The following is a 20,049-nucleotide window of genomic DNA, read 5'->3' on the forward strand; positions in this document are numbered from 1 at the left end:
AACACATTATAAGCGATTCAAACTCTGTGCTTTCAGATGGATTAGCATTTGGAGCCATGGTTCATTGATAAGCCGTGCATAAAAAAAATAATCGCTGCTTTGCGATTTCATAATCGCACTAAGCCAAATCGTTTAAGTGCGATTTCAAATTTTTTTTTCTAATCGTCCGATTAATTCTACAGCCCTAATTAGCAATCACTCCAGCGGCCTCGTTCAGCTCCAACACCCTGCTTCATACTACAGTAATGTCAATAAATCTTGAATACTTTAGCTCATCCATGAATATGATTTCTTCCCGAGTCGCGTTCGATTCTTTTCCACCAGCTGTAGATGTGAAGACAACAGATTTCACAAAATCAAGCTGCGCCTTTGTTTTGAATAAGTACCTCTAGTGGTGGAAAATTACATACTGTGCTTTTAACTTGATAATTATAAAGTTTATTCATTAAATGGTTACATGGTTGTTCTTATGACTGGAGAATAAATATCTTATTCACCATATTTCATTGTAAATACAACTCTTTGAAGCACTATGTGTAATGCTTGCCATTTTAGAGGTATATTAGTAATCTTTTTCCTGGTACCTGAATTGAGTCTTGTTTGCTTTCCTCTCAGTGAACAGTGTTTACATCTGATTCTTAGTCTCTTGTATGCGTTTGTGTTAGCTTTGAGTTGCCCTGTTACTCCCTCCAGCAGAATTATGCTACAGCTGCTAAGCTGAATATTTCTAACGATAAAATAAATAGCAGAAATATCTTTCCTCAACATGTTCTCACTGCCGGTGGCGGTTACATTCCGTCTGTCCGGCTCCATCTGTGTGAAGAAAATTCGAGAAGCTGCACTTCCATTGTTGGCTGGCATTAGTAATTACCGCCTGCCGCCGTAACAATTGCTTTGCTAGCAGGAAGAAGGCGACCCATCGACCTATCTGACTTGCTCTGCGATGGAGGGCCAATGTCAGACTGACAGGAGGCCGACGGAGTAATCAATAGCTCTGATGAGGCATGCTGTCATATCTGTCTATCTCTCTCATCATGTCGATCTGTTTCTTCACCTGTTCTCTGTCTGTCTCTCTCATTACCGTAATATTCGGCTTGAATACAAGCTAAGCTGTATTGACAGCATCTCTGGCATCCTGTCAATTAGTACAGAACAGTATTTTAAATTCTCAGTAACTCAGTTTGTTAAAACAAGCAAAAAATGTGTTGAGTATAAAACGTTGACGACTTTCATTGTAAGAGCTAAATGTCAGTGTTTTTGCTTTTGTGCTCTGGTATGAGTCCGGGTTTATAATGTGGTAAGATTTGGTAGTTAAACCGCTCTTTAAAGGGATAACAACTAAGTAATGACAAAATTTTAATTCATCCCTTTAACTCATGCTTTTGTTGTGTTTAACCCAGAATATTCTGTTTGTTTGTTTTTGTTTCAATTTTTTTTTTTTTACTCATTTAGTATGCTTTATTTTAATTAAATATTCTTAGAATGTATGTTATGATTGAAAGTAGTTAATTCATGCATTTACCACATATTATATATTTGATTTATTTAATTTAATTTTACAGACTTTGGTAATGCATTATTTTTGGTTAATCCATTGAGTTATATAATTCAATTCATTTTTTTTATGTATGATTTAATATAATGTATAGTTGAATTTCTTATAAAATTAACTATTATTATAACTACCATTGCCATGAACAAAAAATTTAACCATTTCCATATTTTTCCAGTATTAATTTCCTCGCACCTATGGCTTTTTTACACTTTAGTTTGATCTTTTTTTTTTTTTTTTACTTGCATTTTTTTATTTAAATGTTCCTTACATAAATAATTTGACTTTATTACTATTTAGCACAGTACTGGTCTCATACAGCAGGATGTTCACCTTCAGAGGTTAGTGATAAAATAAAAAAACTATTATTGTCAAAAAGCAAAAATGGAACAAAAATAAAAACTGCTTCTGCGTATCGGTTATCAGGCACTTGACACTATCAGTAAAGAAATGTAAATCAGTATTGAGTGATTTATATGTGACTTGTTTTACTAGAGATTAGACCAGCGTGTTTTCATGTCAATGGTGAACAGTACTGGAGTTTGAATTGGTATCCCGATACTTTTTTTTTTCTCCAGTCAGACTCAGTTGATGTTGTTTGATAGTTCAGAAAATGAATTGTGACCTCAGATGGACTGTGCAGTGAAACACCCTGGTCCTCTGTGACTCAGAGAGAGTCTGTCTCAGTTTTGGTCTCAGACTGCCTGATTTTAAGCAGTAGCTCCTCTCCCGCTGTCAGAGAGCGGCCCACTTGGCCATTAACTGCGATCTGTCTGCATGTCAGTGCCTGCCACCCCTGCGTTCTGCACCTGCCTCCTTAAAAGGTCAAACTGCGGGGCTCATCGTGAAAAAGATCGGGACACCAATGGCCATTTTGCCCCTAATGAGAGCATGTGAAGTGCTGTTTCCTGATGCGTGGGGTTTATCTGAGGCTAGTTTCTGTGCCTAATGGGGACAGTGATGTATAGAGCTGTTGCTGAAAGCCCGAGGTTGGAGAGGAGGGCAGGAGAAAGGCAGAATAATGTTTGTCACAAGGCACTGGCTGCCAGTGGTGATCAGACCAAACCCTCCGGAGCAAGGCAATGTGTTGGAATGTAAAAAGGAAGTCAATTATGTTATATACAGAGAGAGAGAAGACCTTTGGGACACAAGTTGGATTCTCCCACAAAACACTCTCTATTATTGGGCTCCATATTTGTGCAGATTGCATTGATTACCATTTAAATAGATGCACACAGAAACAGTTACTGTCAGAACTAATTATTTTCAAAGCTTTAGGTGACACATTTGTTATAATCCAAACTAATTTCCAGTATGGATGAGCCATTTTTAGACTTTTTTTTTTATCTCAGAAAATAGCAATTATTCTTATGTACCTCACATTTCAGCAAGGACTGTTTATGATGATAGACAGTCACTCACTCACTCACTCACTCGCTCGGAAGTGACACCTCATTCTGATAACCAAACCCACACCCATAAATTTTCAGTACTCACAATCACAATATCGGAAAAAACCTACGCTGTGTGAACTGACCTGGACAACTTTGTCTGTCACATCATACAGTGTGAGAGAGTCGCTCAGCAATGCATAAATCCATGTAGACTGTGTGTTGTGGGTTTTTTGTGTGGTTTTGCTTTTGGTGTCATCGAAAGGTTTTAATCCAGTCACTGTTCTCCGCCGTAGCTGTTCCCGTCAGTTTGGTGTTCTACGCACAACTTTTGTGTGCTCCGCTCTCTACCCAGATATAAAAGCTGCTGTCGATTAATGAAGATTTGACTGATAAACTTGCAGCTCGATTGGACACAGAGGTGATAAGACTTGTCAGTTTTATGGACGTCACAATCTTTGATACTACTTCAGTCACTGTCGATATGATTACTGGTGAGAGAATACGGACTTCCGTTGCACGTTCATACAGACAGAACTTGAGACGATACTCTAAGTTGCTTTAACGGTGTTGCAGAGGATGTTTTGTTTTATACATTTTTGCAATATTACTTGAAACTGTCTTTACTAACTGATAAAAGACTATTTATTAGGTGCACTGAAAGGAATATTATCAATATACATCATCTGTGTACGAGGTAGGGCCTTAAAAACATCAGCCAATCAAGCCAGAGGGCCAATCGTTTATGCGATGATCACATAAACGATTGGCCCTCTGGCTTGTCAATCACTGCCATTATGTTCCTTGTGAGAGACGTGTGCGGCTGCGTGCTCCAGTAACTTTCCACAGGCACTGCATGCAACGTTTTTGTCAGGTGTAACAACTGCAGATTATGAGTTACCTGTGGTGAGTCCGACATAATGAATCCACTAACACGACACAGCGAAAGCCGGTGGTAAACACTCGTGTTCCAATACTTGTGCATGAGTTTTGGGAGGCGTTCCCTCGAAATGAGCTGTGAAGGAGGGGTGTTGTTCATATGCATGCGCTCATTTAAAAATAAACTCACTAACAGTCTTTGGTTTCTCAGTCGTCGAAAACATCCTCTATAACACCTTTAAGTAAATGCTGTTGGCAATCCCAAAAACTCACTCACAGCATTTTTTAATTACCGTAATTCACTTGAGCCATGTGACCACTGCCGATTAATTTAGGCATTACTAGTGTTGCCATAAAAATACATAATTCCCAGTCCAAGGAAGAGTAGAACGTTATGTGCTGTCATCACAAACTTACGGTTATTAAAACATGGCGTAAAAACATTGTTTAATTTATTGCATGTTTTATAGTAGTTTTTTATTTTCCACATTTCACTTAATGTTTGTTTTGATCATTAAGTAATGTCTACCACGCTTTTACTGATTCATACAGTTAAGCTACTTTACCGCTAGCATTCACTTTGATCCTGTAGCATCTTTTTGAGTCAAACGCCTCTTTGCATATGTGTTTGTCTGCAGCATGCTTCTGAACACATTGAAAAGATAGTACTACATCATGCCAGCAGTAATGTAACAGATGTAATTATGAATACATTCACCTACGCCCTCCAGTCACACTGTCTTTTGTCATGTGAATGACATTTCTGAGTGTGTGGAATGAGACTAATGTTGCGTATCCACATAAGCATTAACTCTTTCTGCAGTGGATCCAGGAAAATCCACCTCATTCTCAGACCTGAGCTGGGGAATTGAAAACTCTGCCTTGAGAATACATTAGAATATTACTTTAAGTGTAATATCTGCAAAAGCGTAATCCATAAGAAAGGTTATGTTAGATGATTTCCTCTGTAAAACCGAAAATTAGTTTTTGTGAAGCATACCATTAGACATTTATATAAGTGCTTATACACTGAGGCTTTATAAATTATCACTTAAATTATTAATGCATCAGATAATGCATTTATATTATGCAAAATATGCTGTTTTGATTCTCAGTTTGTGATTGAGCGACTCTCTAATCATCCTCATGATGATGATGATGTCATCCTCTGGATCAGTTGTTTATGAAACCCTCTTGCTGTGACCTTAATTGTGCTTCAAGTATATAAAGCAGACATGTAGTCTTGCAGGTAATCAATGCCGTTTTTAATCACTATCCTGGCAGGGTTCCAGTGCCTGCATCCGGAAGCATCTTTAGGGAAATATGTGTGTGAATATGTTGGAGATTGAGTATGCTTCCTGTGCAAACTCAAATTTTTGCTCACTTAACCTAACCAGTCTTAAACATTAGATTTAGTATCATAGTATTTCTCTAAACTACATGCAAACTCACCTCACTTAATGTTCTACAGTTCTTTGTGTAAATGTTAAAATCAGTATGTTATGCCTAGCTGGAATATTTTAAAGTGATAATTTAGGGTGATTTGCATGATATCCTGCTTGTCATTGATTGGCTCTGACTGTAAATATTCAGTTGTTCTGCATGTAAATAATCCTGCTTACTAGTTAGTGGCTACAAAATTACCCCCTTTTCCACCCAAACATACAGTGAAATCTTCTCTACTTTGTGAGATACTTCTACATTTGATCAACTTTCTCTTCTCTCTTAAAAAGATCTGTCATTGCTTAATGTCTCTGCCCCGATTTGGATCAGATTCAGTTGTTCGATTAAATAGGTGCTCTTGAAAGTAGAAGTCTTTTGGCATCGTTAATACTATATAGTATTTAGAAGGCCTCCAGCAAATTTTCCAGGTTGAGTCCAAGGTGATAAAAGTCTATATGAAAAAGAGTGCTGTCCTTAAAGTCTTTCTAACCAACCAAAGATGCACTTATCCATCCTAATTAGACCTACTATAGCAGTCAGTTTGAGAACCACACAATACTTGGGACTGATGTAATGTTTTCTTTGTTGAAATAGCTTCTTGTATCCCATGCATAAATGTATAGACAAGCAAAGTAATCCATCCTTTGGTCAACTTTCTGACAATGGTTGGCATGAATTTTGGATGTTTGGGGAAACCAGTGTGGAAATTCAGTTCTGCTTGGTGCAATTTTGTTTGCACAAAATTTAATTTGCTGCCCTTAAAGACCTGCTAACCAACTAAAGATGAACTTATCCATCCTAATTAAACCTACTATACAGTCAGTTTGAGAACCAAACAATGCAATTCATATAATGTTTTTTCTTGTGTGTGTGTGTTTGTTTCTTGTATCTCATTCATATCACATAAACGAGATACGTAAAGTTGGTATTTTTAACACATTGCAATTGACATGTTTGGGGAAACGTGTATGGAAATGCATTTCTGCTTGGTGTAATTCTGTAGTTACTATTTGCTCTCCGGTTAATGTACCGCATCTTACCCTTCTCTATGAGCTTCTCCTTTTTCCAGCTCTTGAATGACACCCAGCAGCACTTTGATGGTTTCCTGGCTGGAGCTGATCATGTTTTCCATGGCCTGGAGCTGCGCTTTAACATCCCCATCCTGATTGACAGGCACTATCTGCTTGCACGCCTCATTATCCGTCTGTAGAGTTCCCGCTGCCGTGCCGCCCCTGCATGGAGGAGCCGGCATGGGAACGGCAGTCGAGGAGACCGGAGTCACTGCCGCCACCTCTTCCATGGCCCGCAGCGGTCGAGCGGACAGCGTACCAACGTGGCACTGGACCTGCGTAGTGCAACTGGCCCGCGGCAGCGTCTGTGACTGCAGGCCGTTGAGCTGCAGTGCTTTCTTGCGTTTGCTTCGCTCGGTTGGACTATCCAAGCACTCCACCTGCGTAAGGGAATTCCACGCGATGGGTCCTGTCACTTTGGAGGAGGAATCCTGGACAATATTCCCACCGCTTTCCCCAGAGTTCAGCAACTGCAGCTTGCCTGAGCGATCAAGAGTTTCGGAGTCTCTCCGGAAGCCCTTACTGTGTTTACTTTTGACGCTACAGATCTGATACTCCGAGTGGTCTGCTCCTGCTATGGTCCTATCTGTCGGACAGGGAAGAACCAAAGCATCCGAGCATGGTCCGTCCGTTCTCTCCAGACAGTCCCTGGCTTGCGGATGTTGCTCTATGGTTGCGACGCACTTGCTGGTGTGCATTAATGCTCTTGTTTTCCTCAGATTATGAGAGGGCGCGCACTCCCTGCCCGCCTCGGTAGCTTTTGCCCTCTTCACGTCAATTACAAACCCATCGTCCTGGTCCTTACAGCTCTCCACCGCAGCGGCATGCTTGACTGTGTGTCCTTTCTTTCGATCAAATGGAAAAGTCTGGTAACGCTTCCTAAGATCCGGTGACGTTTGCACTCCAGTGCTTTTGGTGACATTGGGGATCGATCGGCGAGCTGGGACTGTCATGTACTTGCGGTAAGCCACCTTGTAGGGCGGCTTCCCTCCGCGGGCCGCAGCGGCCTGTTCATTCTGTGCCTCGCAGATGTCCTTGAAGCGCACCTGAAGGGCCTTGTTACGCTTGCGCACATGTCGGCTTTCGTCTGACGATCCTTTGACCTCCAGGGCCATGGAGGCTGCTGTTGCCTCTGAGTCCGACTCAGAGTTGGTGAGCATGCATTTACCAGCGTCCTTGCTCACCATGGTTCCTGCAAGCACAAACGATTGAGATATTATTAGTTGAAAAATGTGTGCACTTGCTTTTAGCAACTGTATCTTGCATGTAATTGTGATAGTAGATTAGATCTGTGCTTAAATGATCTGATACAAATGTGAAAACAATCAGTCATGTAACCACAAAAGGGCACAGCTGCAACATCCTTCATCCACAGACTGTATGAATGCTTCATATACCGAATTAGCGTCCTCTGCCTCACTAACCTGCTTGGCTTGTTTGCGGTGAAATTTATGGAACAATCTCATGAGTGTAGTCTTAGCCCGTGACTTGTTTGTCTTTGACAGTTAATTGCATCTCTTAATCTCGTGTGTTCCTGGAGCGACCACACGCAGGGAGAATGATAGGAGTGAAACTGCGTCATCTTTCTGCCTCCCTGGAGTTCACCATCCCTCAGCTAACTAATAGAAAGAGAGACACTGTCTGCCCTGTGATTCAGCATCATCACCCTGACAAACACTTCCAGCATCCCTCCGAGGCCTGTGTGTCAAACTGCCTTTTTTTAGTGCCATGATACAGGGAAGTATAGGAGTGTGTTTGATGCTCTGCTTTTTGAGATCATCCGTTCTGAGCATTGTGTCTGTTTATTTTCTTATTGATAGATAAACCATTAGTATATCACATTCTTGTGATAAACTAATAACAAAATTAAAAAATATATATATTTTATATTATTAAAAATCTGTTTTTAATTGTATTTTTCTCATTGGATGGATGGATGGATGGATGGATGATAATCAGTAGGTCTTTTTTTGTGTGTGTGTGTGTGTGTGTGTGTGTGTGTGTGTGTGTGTGTGTGTGTGTGTGTGTGTGTGTGTGTGTGTATGTGTATGTGTGTGAATAATGGTTTTGTGAAGTTAAAGGGCAGGTCTATGGGGCACATATAAGAGAGTAAAAATAATTTTAAAAACTCATCTTGAGACCAGTTCTGTTCTTTTCTCTTGCCTTTTTTTATTGAGCTGTTATTGAACACAAGAATGGGTCATACTGTGTTTTGGACATGAATCGGCCTAATTATATCAGTTTTCCTTAAAACCAACTAGCTTTTCACACAACTCACTGACTAGTCCATCATGACAAGATGTACTTTTGCACATCCATATTTTTTCTGGCTGCTTTTTGTTTGACTCTGTTATAGATTTGTTTTCTTCTTCCACAGGAAGGGAAAGATAGTTATGCAATGAGATATACAAACAGGAGAATGACTCTCTTTCATCAACGTTACAGTTTGATTGTTAAGTTTGCAGTGACGGGTAACATTACTCAAGATGGTTGATATCTGAAAACAGTAACCCAGGACTCTTGAACCAAATCTGATTTTCACTCCAGTAACCTTGTCTTTCAAATATGAGAGATTCACAACTACAGATAGGAACCGTATGAAGCAGCAGCTTTAAACCTTTAGTGTGGCCTAGGATATCTTTGGTTTTATCTCGTAGAACAGTCTCTTGTGTTCTAGTTCTCCTCTGAAGCATTTAGCATGTAGTCCTTTAATCTTACCTACAAAAAAAGAAATGAATACTTTTATTCAGCAAAGATGCATTACATTGATCAAATGTGGCCAGTAAAACATTGTTCATCCAAGAATCCTAAAAAGAAAATGTGGAAATCATGGTTTCCACAGTAACAATGAGCAGCACAACTGTTTTCAGCACTAATGATGATAATAAGAAATGTTTCTTGAGCATATTATAAATCAGCATATTATAATAAATAAATAAATAAATAAATTCAGCGTTGTGGACTCTGTTTGCACTGTTGGCTATGATGAAAGCATTCGTGAGAGTGCAGAAATCGAGTTGCAATGACGAAATCACTGCATTCATGTCTGTCACTGGCTACATGCTAAATATAATGCTATAATCATTTCTTTTCATGATTCATTAATCTCAACAGCCGTAGTAGTAGTAAAAAAGGTTTTCGAAAGAGTTCCACATGTAATACTTATTTCATATGCAAAGATCTTAGCCAATTACAGCAGTGGGTGTTTACATTAAAGTCTCACAGCAGACATGCCACTTCCAAAAGAGCGTTCAAATCAAAGGTCTAAAACCAGGGTAGTAAATGGCCTTTTATTTCTAAATTGACATACTAACATAAGTGCACCTTAGGAAACAATTTTTAAAAAAAGCATGACCTTGTGACATGGCATGCTTTTTTCCAACTCTGTTCCATGTCTGATTTCTTAAAATAACAACAGACCTCTTCTTAAGTCACATGATTTAAGGAACCATTTGACTCTGTAGCATAGATGGTGTGGTACAGTACATGTTTCTTCAAATCACTAACCCTTCAAATGACTGCTAAAATTGATCTTCACTGGTTTTCTTGCAGACAAGGGTAGACAGCAGGAAATAGAAGTCCATACAAGAACGGGATATGTTCTCGGGATCCAATAATATCTAATGTAATAGAGTCTGGGATACCTCTTCACGTTGATCTCAGAGTTACTTAGCTGCATTTCTGCAGGAGTGTCATGTTGAACGTCTCTAATGCTCTCTGCACTATTGGATTATGTCTATTACTCTAAATCATTTGTTAAGGGCCTTGAGGAAGGAGAGAGAAACCAGTGATAACAGGCCCTCGCTGACTACCCATCTTCAACACCTGTTCGAGATCGATGTGAACTGGAGACATCATCACAAACCTTCAATACAGGACCCAAACTCATGCTTGGCTGTTCAACAACACACAAACAAGATCAGTGCAGGTGCTAGGAATCATGGGATTGTATTAATACTTGAAATCCAATCTGCAGTCGACTAAACATTGTAGGCATCTCCTCCTTCTCCTCCTCCTCTTTCCCACTCACTTCTGAATGTGATGTATTGCTAGTGTAACCCGGTTGTCAGGGAAAGCCCGTCCCAAATGCATTTCCAACTCAATTAATCAGAAAGGGTATTGCCGACAGCTCAAGTCCCCCAAAGAATCATTAACAGCCCTGGGATTATGTAAACAACAAGTCGCGACTTTATTTACATAAGACTCTAAAGAATTAATTCATCAAATTATTATTCTCACAGTTGCCTCGTGTTTGATATTGTGGTATCATAGCAACAGCCGAGTGGTTTTCTGCCTTAGAAAGGGTATTTTAAGGGGCTTCCTGGTCTTTGTCAACCTGAGCTCTTGAAAAGCATCTTTATCTTTGAAGACCTTGAAATGAAAGGTGGAAGATGGTAAACCTAATAAAGTGGGTTTATTTACATACTGGTTTCATTAGTGTTGTTTGCAATGGCAAAAATAACTCTTGCTACTGGTGATTCTTTAAACCAAGCCACAACCCTTGCTGTTTGTTATTATTATTATTAGGGGCCAAGCACCAAAGTTGCGATGGCACCTGTTGTATCCGTTGCCGTTCTTATTCTTCTTCTTCCACTCTGGGAGTCTATGGCAGACCTGCCATTTTGGAACTCCTTCAACCACCTTCCTGGAGGCCCCCAACACTGCACATTTTGCATGTGTCAGACAAAGGAGACACCCATTTCAGGTCTTTGAGTCTCTACTAATGAGCTGATGATCTGAATCAGGTGTGTTTGATTAAGGAGACGCAGTGTTGGGGGGCCTCCAGGAATGTGGTTGGGACCCCCTGTCCTAGACGGCTTCTCTAATTTTCATGAAAATCAAATCCGATCATCTTCAGACTATGCTGGCAAAAGTTATCAAATCTATTTGATAAACCCAACCATACTCGAATAACACACAAACAAATTTGAAAAAGAGCATGCCGAATTGGACGCATGGCTATGTCTCCACAGCACTTTAGCATATTCTGACCAAACTTGGTACATGTCATCACAAGCATGAGGCTACATGCTGTGTTTTGGCACAGCACCACCTACTGATCCGGAGATGGCAAAAATGGCTACTTTTTCTTATATCTTCCGAACTTCCAATTGGATTCAGGTTGTTAGAGTCAGGGCAGCATGCCGAGTTGAATGATATCCAATTTGACCATATCAGTCATTTTGGGCATCAGCCATTTTGTAGCAAAATGCTGTATTTTTTGAATGCATTATCTTATCATTAGGAAACTCAGTATTGGTCATCAGCACAAGGAGCCTGATAAGTTTTGAGACAGTTCCACCTAGTGCTGAAATCAAACATTCATATGCTCATAACTTGATGTGGTTGACTTATTTTCATAGGAGTCATCTACTTAGATTCTTGAATCATTGCTGAGTTCAACGATACCTAACATGCTAGGTTTCGCCTTATGGTTTGTGCAGCGTTGCGATTTAGCTTTAAAACAACGTTCGCAAATATCTTCGAAAACGTTAGTAACCACCGTAGGAAATTCGAAAACATAGATTGTTGGTCATACATTAAACCCCAAATGCCAAAGTTGCCAAATGCCATTAGTTATATATTTTTATCATATTCAATAAGTTATGTTTTGTGGCTCTGCATGGAGGAAGACTTTGTCTCCCAGGATGCATTACATGTGAATTTGTCTTTCTGTCATTCCAATTTTAATTTCAATTCAACTTTCTATTGGATGCGGCAAATAAAATTCAAAATTCATTCACATGATTTGAAATTCTTCTATTGTGAATTTTTCCTTGATTTACATAACCTGTACATTACATAAACTTTGGCATCTAGCAAGTTAACAACCTTTCCCTTTCGCTCTTGCTTTGTGGCTGTGAGTTTTGCACAGGTAAGCACTAATTCTTCTGAAAGTTTCATTGTAGTTTATTTCTCCTGTGTGTCCTATATGATGCAAACAGAGGCAGAGCAGCACTAATCTGAGCTGAATTAAGGACGGCATCAGCTACGGTGAACAATTTAACCTCCATTTGAGTGCATATTTAATTATGAAGTCACAGCAGGTTGTGCTGCTCTCAGTGAAGTGTAATCACTGTTGGCGCGCCGGCGCTAGACCATCATGTGTCATCTGAAGCGTGCAGACCCGGAGCCATGTATCCAAGTACGAGTCTCGCTGCCATTTATGTGTCTTCGATTAAAGACAAACATCTGTTCAGTCACAGTCATGTCTCTGCAGGCTTTTGTTGTAAGACAGTCCTACGCTGCAGCTGCCATCGACGTCACCCAAACCACTGGTTCTGCGTTCACATTTTGCACAAGAATTACAGCAAAGTCTTCATTTTTCTTGGTGACATGTTCATCTGCCTCACACTGCTGCTTCCTCTTGCAAACACTAACTACAGTATTTCAAACACACAGTCTTCTGAGAAAACATACACTCGGACGGATGGATGGACATTCTGTCTCCTCTGTTGCTAGTCGGCTTATTTTTGCCAAAAAATATAAGTTAAGTGACCTGGAAACTGTCATCTGAGACCCTAGAATCTCTCTCTCTCTCTCTCTCTCTCTCTCTCTCTCTCTCTCTCTCTCTCTCTCTCTCTCTCTCTCTCTCTCTCTCTCTCTCTCTCTCTCTCTCTCTCTCTCTCTCTCTCTCTCTCTACATCCTTTATTATTTACTTTCTCTTCCTACTGTAGGAAACTCAGAAGCAAAGACCAGGAGACTTATCTTCAGCAGAATTCTTTATTGAGAACATGTACTGTTGGTTGCTGCAGTCATCAGATCTACTAAGGCAGTGTACATTGTAGTTTATGTAGATTTTAGGGGCGAGTGCTTAGAAATGGAAACAAATCACCTCGCTGACAACCTTAAACAAAGCATGCAAATGAAGTATCCAGGTATAGGAACCTGTCCCAGACTCTAGAGTGCCGCAAGTCCTAATCCAATCAGCATAACTATTCAAAGAATGGGACAGGGGCTCCAAGAGCCATTAAACACAAAAGGGGAGACTCGCAGTAATCTGGCTCATTTGACTTACAACAAAAAGAACAGGACCTGGTCAGAAACTTCTTGCTGGAAACTTTGCTTAACAGAATCATTCATCTGACACATCATCTTAACCTTAAATGCCATATACAATATATTTATTTTCAATAACTTCACACTCAGGTGTTTAAAAACAAAACAAAAAAAAAAATTATATATATATATATATATATATATATATATATATATATATATATATATATATATATATATATATATATATATATATATATATATATATATATATATATATATATATAATGATTTTATGTTTAAAAGATGCCATTGACTACTCATTTGAATGCCAATATTTTCATTGAATTACTTAAATGTAGGTCTTATGGACTTTTTATGCTTGCTTTTTATGGTTTTATGCTACTTTGTCTTTTTTTCTTTTCTTTTTTTCTCACGGTAAATTATGGAAAAGAGTTTGGACACTGTGTTTTGCAGAAAAAACAAAGAAACAAACAAACAAAACAATATAATATTGAGTGTGAACAGCAAGTACTGTAAATTATGGCATTTGGGAAGCTGATGCTTTTGTTTCTCGAGTTTCTGGACTGAGATGACATGCAGAACCTGCATATGCTTCTCCTTTGTTTACCTGCAGCTCATGCAGCTTGTGATCCATTTCTGCACTCTTAATGATTGAGGCCTTTCATGTGATCTGGCTGTTTTCCACAAGAATACATTTTCGATAGCCATCTATTATTGTGCATGTAGCGAATGTGCTTTCGGGTTGATAACAAATAAAATCAAATGCGTTAATATGGAAGTCTAATAGCATTCTACAGGAACATCAGGTCATATTTCATATGCATGCTCCTACGTCTGCAAGTTTTAATAATAGAGGAAATCCCTCTCCTGGTTTATTTCTTTCTTTATCTCCTGACAGGACGAGGTGTTGTTTGAGCACAGGGTGTCCTAAAACACTGCAGGAACAAATGAAAGTGTGGCACTTCTATAGAGCATGTGGAGGCCGAGAGGAGAGCTCACCCTAATCCGGCTTTAGCTGCTGCATTTATTTTATTTATTTATTTGGTTTGTCTGGTCGGTTTTCTCCTGGTGATTTCCCCTCCAGGTTATTAGTGTGCTTTCTCAGAACATGGCCTGTTCAGATATAAAACTGAAGTTCATACTGCACTTGTAATATGTAATATGAGCAGGCAATTACTAAAATATTTATCTCTATTTTCAGGGCTTTTCATCAGAAATGGGAGTTCTAAAAGGGTATGTTTTTATCAATCAGGGAAGCAATCATGTCAACCAAACCATCAATTTCTTCTCTCATGACTCATACATATTGTATTACTGACATGATTTAATAGCATTTGAATACTGCTATTATGTTAAATGTTCTCTCAGAATAGTCTTCATGTGGCATTTTTAATTTATTTAAATATTTTTGTAAACACATGCGTGATAAATTAAACTATTAAATATTATTAATTATTTCTATGGCACTGTAATTGTATTATCTACAGTTGATATGGTGGTGCATATAATGAAAATGAGTATATGTCATTAAAGGGGACCTATAATGCCCCTTTCACAATATGTAATATAAGTCTCTGGTGTCCCCAGAATGTGTCTGTGTAGTTTCAGCTCAAAATTCCCCACAGATCATTTATTGTAGCTTGTCAAATTTGCCCCTGTTTGGGTGTGAGCAAAAACATGGTGTTTTGTTGTGTGTCCCTTTAAATGCAAATGAGCTGCTGCTGCTGCCGGCCCCCTTTCCAGAAGAGGGCGGAGCTTTAACAGCTTATGCTTCGGTTGCTCAACAACAATAAAGCTGGATAATCTCTAATTTAAATTTTGGGGTTTGTGAAAATATCTCCCTTTGCATTGAACTTTGAGCACTGTAACTTTGCAGATGTTGTTTACAACAACACTACACACTAACTAAACAAAGTTAAAAAGTGAAATCATATTCAAGGACTAATTTAGTTAAAGGTGTGGAAAATGTACTTTGTCATTTTTTTTTTTTTTTTTTTTTTTTTTAAATACTCTTAGTTTACATCTTGGTTTAATTTGAACATGGATGGATGGATGGACTGACATGGGGCCACTATCACCAGAGTTATAGTGATTAAATTGAATGCATGACTGTTTTAAACAATGTATGAATAAATTGGAATTATTTTGTGCATTTGTATGTGAGTGCTGGACTACAGATATGCACAGAATAACGTTGTGTTTGTGATGGTATAGAGGATATAGTCAGACTCTACTATAGTGTTTGTGTGTGTGTGATCCCTGCTGCATTAAAACCAGTGTATAGAGTCAAATCTTTTGTGCGTTAATCGTTTCTCTAATGCCATAAGATGAGCCCGTCCATCTGAACGGCTGCTATTAGAGGACTGTGCTTCTAATAATTGTATCTCCCTGACGCTGGAGCATTTTAATGATGCATTGCTGTCATTTCATCTGGAGTTAGTGTGTTTGGCCTCGTTCCATTAGATGCGTCTCTTTAGCCTGTCTGTAAAGTGTTACTCTCAGGTGGAGAAGACTCTTTAAACTCTGGCTTTACTGCTCTGAGAGCTGAGAGATCAGATTTGCCCTGCTACTTAGACCTTTAAAGCCACATTCATCAACCATTAAGGTCAGCTGCATGATCTCATTGAAGCTCTGTAGCATTGAGACATTTCTGACTATTGCTGTGTACATAAATTAATGATATGATGGATGAATGGATCACTTTCATTTGCAAACAGTCAATAGATCATGTTTAAAATATGAACATTCATTAATGAAAGTAAAATGACATTTTAACTTAGAATGCAGATGTTGGATGGACGGATGGATGGATGGATGGATGGATGGATGGATGGATGGATGGATGGATGGATGGATGGATGGATGGATGGATGGATTTGTAAGTTGAATAATTCATTAAATAGATCTGCTCATAAGAGTCATTTGTTCGTGAATTGGACTATGCCAATTGTGCTGTATACACTAGATATGTTTGTGTGCAGCTCATGGGGACAAATCAATAGAAAGATGTGGAAAGACTATTAGCTGTACATGATCTCTTTCTCTTGATCTCATCACATTCAGTTCAGACTGCGAGATCACAACACAGGTAAAGATTCGGCAGAGTGATGCACAAAACGCTGTTATGCATTTCTGTATTAACAGATCTAAATATGTTAATTAATGAACCAAAGTGTCATGCCATTGACAACGATTAGTATGCATATAGGTTTAAAAGCATTATATAATCTGACAATGTTTCTTAATGTTAACAATAAACGTTTCAAATGAAAGTGTAATAGCTGGAAATGAATCAAAGCATCCATTGGAGTCAGGTCCTGAGATGCCCCGCTGACCCTGAACGCATTCCTTCTCTGGCTTTGCTGAGAGCTTTTACTCTATTTAGTATTCAGCTCTGATAGACCTGCAGTATTTTGAGGAAGTCGCTGGTGTTCGGGGAACTGTATCTGACTCAATGCTGAGTAGTAAAACATCTCACCCCAGAGCTTTACACACACACACACACACAAATAATACCAGCATATACCACCTGATAAATGATGCTTAAACCTTTTTGAATAGGGTTCCTTTCGATGTTTAACAAAGACTTTGCTGCTCAGGAGAGTGTACGGAATCATATGTAACTCTTCTGCAGTGCATTAACCAGCCGCTATCTCTCTGTCTGTCAGTGAATGTCATGGAGAGGCTCTCTGTGGAGTTTCAGACAGTGGGGTGCAGCTTCCATTACCCACACCACTCATATTTCACAGAAAAAGGCAGAGATAGTGAGATCAGGCAGGAAGAATGAGAGATGCCTTGTGTAAATGTCCTCTAGCTATACATTGAAATAACTCATTTTAGCTAAAGGACATTACCTGTGATGTTTAATGTGCAGTGTGTTTTATTAAGGTGTGCAGTGGTGCAGATGTCTAGTCTGTAAATTGGTTGCTGCTGGAAGACCAGCTAAGCAGAACATGCATCGTGTGTGTTTGTTCGTGTGTTCTTAGATACACACAAGGTGGATAAATGCATTATCTTTGTGCTCTTCATGCTATCCATCCTGGTTTTTACTAGGCATGTGCAAAACTGCATGAATGCCATACTATTTGGCTACACTCTTAAAAATAAAGCAGGGATGTGATTTTTCTGTATTTTATACAGATTTTTGTATTTTCCCTGCCATAAAAGTGACCATGTGAATTGCATAAGTCCAAGAAAAAAATGGTTGGGAGGTGGGGAGTTGGTTACTGTATGATGATTGAAATCTTGATGGGGCCTAAATAAACTGCAAAATGTTACATTTACTAATACATTTATTTGCACAGATTGCTATTGACAGACCTTCAAGCTCGCAGCGCCATCTGCAGGACACCCTTAGCTTGTTAGCCAGGGTTCACATCGTCAAATGAGAGTAAAAATCGCCGTTGACTCTGTTACTTTCCAGTTGCCCGGTAACTTTTTTTAATGAATTTTGATGATACATGGTTGTGAGAATGTGATTATGACTTAGTGCAGTCATCATATTGCAACAGTTGTGATTTTATTATATAAATATATAGTCTAATGCGCTGCATTTTTCAGAGTAAAGCATAGCACTGTGTTCATTTTCAGTTTCGACTCACAATAAATGCTGCCCTGCAAGTGCTGTGTTTGAGTCGCTTATAATTTGGATTTGGTAACACAACGTGCCAACCGTCTTCCTAAATTTGCAATTAGAATCATTTATAAATCTGTTCTCAACAAAGAGAAGCATGAAGGTCTCCATATGGTTTTCCACAAAAATAAATGCTCAATGGTGAAAGCAAAGAAATTAGGATTTTCAATAATAATAAAAAAATATATAATAAAATAAAAACAACTTTTATCATAACATATATTGTATTGTATTATGTACTTTGTTTTTTACAGTACAATAGCATGGTGTCAGATTTTCCTTCTTTTTTGTCTTTAGCTGATGACATTCCTGATATATGTTCTTTATTGGCATTAATGGTTCCATGAAGAACCTTTAACATCCATAGAACCTTTCCATTCTGAAAAAGGGTCTTTATAGTGGAAAAGGGTTCACAAAGAAAAAAAAAAATTGTTGTTTTAAGAGCCGTTCACTGAAAGGTTCTTTTGGAGCTTTCAATTTTTAAGAGTATAGCTTCAGGTTCATCTGACGTGTTTCTTAGAAGGGGTTTCAGGTAGCTGCTATAAACATGTCAACAGTAACTACCTTAACTAACTTGCATGGCTAGATTCTCTTTAAACTGACGCTCTGTCATGGCAGTTGTTGGTCTGATGGAGAAAACTGACTGTAGAAGACCATAGAGCATTTGCAGCAATTCTGACAATATATTGTCGACATATTTCAACACATGAATCAAGCTTGTGTAGCTGGAAATGTTGCCTTATGAATGCTTTGACCACAAATGACCCAGCAGGATGGATAGATGGATAAATAGGTAGATATGAAAATCAGAATTTAGTTTGATGCACTTAATAGCACATACATTAGATGCCTATATGTTTATATTTATCAGAATTATCTGGAGAAAAAAAACCCTAACATCACAAAAAGAGCCTTTGACATAGATGGTTTCTTCCTGTCTAAGTGGGCAGTTCTTAGCCAAAGTAGTTGTGATGTGGACCATGCCTCACATCAAAAGTCTGTTGAAAAAGCAGAGATTGGCATATCAAATGCTGAAGTGTTATGTCAGTCTTTGCAGACTGTTGAGGAGGCTGTAATGGACTCATGAGTCTCTTCAGTATTCCAGGCATGTTGTGATCTATCTCCCTCTCTGCATTTGTACAGTGAGCGAACAGACTCGTAATAAACCCATTACCACATGAAAGACAACATCTGGCTTCCTCTCGGCCAGTGCTGCTGCTGTTTTTGTGTGTCAGACAGGTGAAGAATAAGACTTTAGGCACCTCACGACTCAGAGTCACGATCCGATTGCAAAATGATTCTTAATGCATCTCAAGTGCAGCTATGATGTAGGGCCACAGATTTACTTTCTGTGCCAAATTCTGAGACTTTAAACTCAGATAACTTTTTCCTCTCACACAGTCTCTCTCTCTCTCCCTCTCTCTGTGTTTTATATATGAAAGTGTTTCTACACTAGAATGTCCTGCTTGTCTGAGCAAAGTGTGCGTTCGTGAGCATTTGACTCACGTGTGGCTGGTGGGTTTGTGTCCCGAGCACTGAAGTGGTCTCCAGCGCTAACAGGCAGTATTATTTATCTCCATTATGCTCTTCTTATGGGGCTTTCATCAGGCCTGTTGAGCCACTGACACTTAAAGAAATAGTTTACCCAAAATTCTGAATCTTGTCATCATTTACTCGCCTTCATGTTTCTGTTAACCTGTATGACTTGATTTGTTTTCTGGAACATAATGCAGAATGTTTACGCAGCTCTTTTTCTGTTGCTGTTTAATGAAAACATCTAGCGACCGCTGTAGCTCTCCAAACTCATTTGCTATTATGAGACACGCAAGAACCAATGATGTTTGGCGTCATTGACGACAGTCTTTCCACGCACCAGGTCTTGATAAGGTGTATTTGAATATACATTAGTGGCATTTGAAAATTTATGTTGGAAATAACAATTAATCAGGATTCTTTGATTTAATACAAAGATCAAAAGAACAATTTATTTGAAATAGAAATCTGTTGTAACTAGTGCTGCACGATTAATCAATAAAAGTTCAAACACCCACGCTATC

The 20,049-nt window shown here is 38.9% G+C and overlaps 2 protein-coding genes across 9 annotated transcripts in view; one reads left to right on the forward strand and one right to left on the reverse strand.

The window, feature by feature from the left end:
• The window catches only part of LOC137008193 (inhibitory synaptic factor 2A), a 29,568-nt gene extending 22,046 nt beyond the window's left edge, over positions 1-7,522 (reverse strand). Inside the window, exon 1 of the mRNA XM_067370074.1 lies at positions 6,306-7,522. Within this exon, the coding sequence (XP_067226175.1) occupies positions 6,306-7,522 (1,217 nt within the window). The remainder of the gene's footprint in view (positions 1-6,305) is intronic.
• Positions 1-20,049, forward strand: part of dock1 (dedicator of cytokinesis 1) — a 273,581-nt gene that overhangs the window by 141,468 nt on the left and 112,064 nt on the right. The gene's annotated exons all lie outside the window — the stretch shown is intronic.

Source organism: Chanodichthys erythropterus, chromosome 19 (genome assembly GCF_024489055.1).
Source record: "Chanodichthys erythropterus isolate Z2021 chromosome 19, ASM2448905v1, whole genome shotgun sequence".
Classification (NCBI taxonomy): Eukaryota; Metazoa; Chordata; class Actinopteri; order Cypriniformes; family Xenocyprididae; genus Chanodichthys; species Chanodichthys erythropterus.